The sequence below is a fragment of the Solanum stenotomum genome, unplaced genomic scaffold (genome assembly GCF_019186545.1).
Source record: "Solanum stenotomum isolate F172 unplaced genomic scaffold, ASM1918654v1 scaffold1125, whole genome shotgun sequence".
Lineage (NCBI taxonomy): Eukaryota > Viridiplantae > Streptophyta > Magnoliopsida > Solanales > Solanaceae > Solanum > Solanum stenotomum.
Window position 1 is genome coordinate 2160 of NW_026021471.1, and position 4804 is coordinate 6963.

Below are 4804 nucleotides of genomic sequence, written 5' to 3' on the forward strand. Positions count from 1 at the left end.
AAATTCAAACAACACACCGCGCAGATATGGCAAATGATGCATCCATAGCTACTATTAAGCCTCTCGATTGGGATACAAAATCATCTCCTTGACTGTGATATGTTCTTGCAATGTTCATATGAGTACATTTACATTTATCTTTTAAACCAGAACATGTTTAATTTGCTAGTATTACTCGATACACATATTAAGTAAGAAATAGAACTCTTATTTCTAATAAAATATATCAATTCAAGATACAAAGAATGAGACATTGAAAAAAAAATAGCAATTCAAGCAGCAAGAACCTTCCGGCATACATCTTCAACAAGACAATCTCCAATATTTAAGTGCTTAGACGTAATGCTTAACATATTTATTGAGGGAAGCATTCAAATATGACTATCATCATATTGTTGATAGTCTAAAAAGAAAAATCATATTTCATACTAGACTATGCTTACCTCATGTAATATCATAAGTTGTTCAACACGAAATAGACAGAAATTCCATCGTGCAAAATCTAACTTCAGCCAATTATTTTGCATAACTTCCTACCTTCATTCTTCAAAGAAGGTTGACACATGGGTGACAACACTCAGCAAACAATTTGGAGAGACTAACCAAATAGGATGCAACTTTAATGTCCCAAATCTATCACTTGTTATTATAAACACAGTTCATGAGAAACGGAAATTGTTGTTACTTCTCAAAAAGTAAATGAAAAAAGGATCCACTGGTAGAAAAATGCATGTTTTCAAAGTTAGTATTCTTTCTATATACAACTCAGAACTTAGTAAAATAAATTGTTAATAAAACCAAAAATAAAAATCTTCATATGATTCATGAACCTAAGTGGAATTAACAAACACCTAAGGAAGGTGTGTACCATTTTCACTTAGTTATCAAGGACTTATAACCTCATAGAGAGATGTACAAATTTAATGTCCCGATCTGAGCAGCATTAGAACTGGCATCAACATTACTGAAATCATTGATTTGCAGTGATAGCTCGCCAATAGGGATGGTTCTGTTTTCTTGAATGACAGGCTCTTGGAGATGAAGTGCATACTCCAAATTCCATAGCACCTCACCCATAGATGGCCTATCTACACCAGAATCAGCTAAGCATTTCGCCATTGTTTCTCCAAACTTTCGGAGGGAATCTGGTCTTATTTTGCCAACAAGATTGGGATCTGTGATTTGTTTGAGTTGTCCCTTCTTCTGCCAATACATTGCCCATTCAGCTAAGTTGATGTGCTCCCTCGGAAGAGATGGATCTAGGGCAGGCCTAGCACAAACAACTTCACATAAAACAACACCGAAAGAATAAACATCAGATTTTTCTGTCAGCCGTTGGCTTTTAAAATATTCAGGGTCAAAGTAGCCAAAAGATCCTTTCACCATTATGGTATGATGGGTTTCATCAAATTCAGTCCTTGTCTTGGATAGTCCAAAATCAGCAACTTTCGCCACAAAATTCTCATCAAGCAATATGTTTGCAGACTTGACATCACAATGTATAATTCGGTTGGTATGAAGGTAGTGCAGACCTCTGGCTGCCCCAATGCATATCTCTAGCCTCTGCTCCCAGCTCATACTGGGTAGATCTGAGCCATACAAATGGCTACTGAGATTCCCATTCTCCATGTACTCATAAATTAGAATCAACTCATTATTTTCATCACAGTATCTAATCAATGAAACCAGATAGGGATGACGGAGCTGAGAGAGCATCTCAATTTCTATTTGGAACTCTTCAATACCTTGTGAGGACTCAATTTTACGCCTTTTCAAGGCGACCTTTGTTCCATCACACAAAACACCCTTGTAAACCTTCCCAAATCCACCCTCTGTAATGAGAAACTTTTAATCGAAGTTGTTAGTTGCTTCCTGCAAAGCTGCAAAAGGAACTCGATGACTTGTCGAAGTTGTTCCCTTGGAGTGCTTGCCTCCCATGGTTTGCTATTACCATTAATAGATAAAGGAATCCATGACTTTGATCAATAGAAGCTTCTACGTGAAAATCACACATAAATGTAAGCAGAACACAAGTTGTGAGAGATTTGGAGGAGAAGACGAGAGACTGGACACTGTAGACTGTAGAGTGAGTGAAGCCAAAAACATTATCCAAACGGGATATAACGATTTTAATCCCTGTATTGTTGCATAATTATTCCTATTTTAGTTTCTATGTTATTTGACTATATAGATTTAACCTTTAATTATTTTTAGTATGCAGTTTTGGTCTTTTTTAAGTCAACAAAGTTAACTAATTTTAACCGAATGATTATTTTAAAATATATAAAGTAAAATAAATTGAAGGGTTGAATGCTTTTAAATGCTTGAAGATTTATGTTTATAACAAAAATTGATTTTGATAAAAATTAAACGTTAAATTTTTTAAAGACTAAAAATTGTTAGGACACCATTGATAGCTTTAAGGAGTCTGTTACCAATCTGTGTTAAAAAAATCAATAATACTAATTCAACAAACTTTGCAGAAACACGAAGTTATCAAAGTTTATTCAAAACCAGTGAAGAAACAGATGAACAGAAATTAATTCAAAAGAAAACTAAAATCTATAACACATACCAGAACCTGAGAAAAACAGAACGGAAAAGATCAAGTTCACTGAATGCACAGTGTCCCCTTAAGGAAATTATTCCCCTCTAGTATCCAAGGCTTGATTTGGAATATGCCCTCCCAGGATAGAATGATCTCAATCACCAGTGTATTGATACCCAAAATGCTAGTGTCAGCAAACTACTCAACAACAATAAAGTACACAAAGAAATTTGTGCAGAAGAAGAAGAAGAAATCAGAAATTTTCGTAAGGAAAAAGTCTGAAGAATCAGTGGTAGTTATAGCCAAGAGGAACTGATTCCGAAAGGAAGCAACCTTTCAGAATCCACACGACCATTAATGAAAGTTTGCAACCTTTCAAACGGTCATGATTTAAATAAAACGGGTCGCACGCGGATCCGAGTAGGGTCGAAACGTTTCGGTTAATTAACTAATTAATTGAAACGTTTTGGCCATTTAATTTAATTAATTAAATAAATAATTACCTAAATAATTAAAACAAACTTTGTCCAAAATAAATAAATAATCTCTCGATCGATCATTTTTCAAAGCCAAAGCCAAAGCCGAGCGACAACGACGGCGCAAAGGGAGTCCCTCTTTCCAACCCTTTTAACAATTAATAGAAGTGTTTCTCTATTTAAACTCTTATATTTTTTTTTTCCACCACCGATGAGGGACTAATGCCTTTTTACTAAAGCATGAGAGGATATTTCAAGTTCCCAATTTGACTTTTCAAGTTCCTCTCTTTTCATCTTTCCTCCATTTCCCATTAACTCTTGCTATATACCCAATAGTTTGTTCACCGACTAAACCCTTTAAAATGTAATTGTATTTGAGCTTGATTAGTAACCATTAAAAAGAGAGAGGAAGAATGAGTTGCTAATGAATAAAAAACAGAGCAAACAGAGAAGCAAATGAGATCAATTTACGTATTTAAGATAATTATTCTAATTATATATTTTTTTAAAATATTTGAATATAATTTTAATCTTATATAATTCTTCAAGCATTTAGACTCAAAATCACACGGTTCAAATAATTGAAGGCATAGTTAACTAACACAAGAATTAAAACTGGAATTATGCAACCTCAAAGTTGCACAATGGTCTATCTCCAATGATGATTTTCCTAAGCTTGAACATTTGATTTCAATGAAATGTAAGCACAGCTTGAGAAAATCCCTTCTCATTTTGATGACGATGTATCTCTAAGAAGCATTGAAGTAAACTAGTGTAGTAGCTGGTCTATTGCCAATTCAACTCAAGAAATTGAAACTACACAACGCGAATATATGGCAAACAATGCATTTGTAGTTGCTATATACAATGTAACCTCCCGACTGGGCTAGAAGATTATCTCCTTGACTGTGATATGTTCATATGAGTGCATTTTTCTTTTATGCCAGAACATGTTTATTTTGTTAGTATTACTGCTAGTGTTACTTGATACACATACTAAGTAAGAAATTGATCTCTATTGGTCTTGAGTACAATCATTTGCTGCCTTCTTGAAAAGTTGAAGAAGCAACAAGCTTCCGGTATACATCTTCAACAAGACAATCTCTAATACTTAAGTGCTTAGACGTGATGAACACCATATTGAGGGAAGCATTAAAGTATGACCAGTCATGAAACTAAGCAATTACAGTTTGCATTATGATGGAATTTGACATGAAACTTCATTACTTTTTCTAAGAATACACAACATGCAAAACAACCGGACACCTCAAATCCACAGGTAGACCAATGCATGTTTTCTATATACAACTCAGAACCTAGTTAAATAAATTGTTACAAAAGCCAAAAATAAATATTCATATGGTTCATGAACCTAAGTGGAATCAACAAACACCTAAAGAAGGTATTTACCATTTTCACTTAGTTATCTTGGACTTATAACCTCATCACTAGAGAGATCACAATACGAATTTGATGTTCCGATCTGAGCAGCACTACAACTGGCATCAACATGACTGAAATCATTAATTTGCGGTGATAGCTTGCCAAGAGGGATGATACTGTTTTCTTGCATGACAGGCTCTTGGAGATGAAGTGCATACTCCAAATTCCACAGCATCTCACCCATAGATGGCCTATCTACACCAGAATCAGCTAAGCATTTCTCCGCTGTTTCTCCAAACTTTCTTAGGGAATCTGGTCTTATTTTGCCCAGAAGATTGGGATCTATGATTCGTTCCAGTTGTCCCTTCTTCATCCAATTCATTGCCCATTCAGCTAA

The 4804-nt window shown here is 34.8% G+C and overlaps 1 protein-coding gene and 1 pseudogene across 1 annotated transcript; both read right to left on the reverse strand.

Moving 5' to 3' along the window:
- Positions 1 to 789: 789 nt before the first annotated feature.
- On the reverse strand, positions 790 to 2133 carry LOC125849882 (receptor-like protein kinase HERK 1; annotated as a pseudogene).
- A 2086-nt stretch (positions 2134 to 4219) lies between these two features.
- Positions 4220 to 4798, reverse strand: LOC125849884 (probable receptor-like protein kinase At5g59700). The gene has a single exon (XM_049529841.1). It carries the CDS (start codon positions 4787 to 4789, stop codon positions 4448 to 4450), a length of 342 nt encoding a protein of 113 aa, XP_049385798.1. The 5' UTR covers positions 4790 to 4798; the 3' UTR covers positions 4220 to 4447.
- Positions 4799 to 4804: the final 6 nt, after the last annotated feature.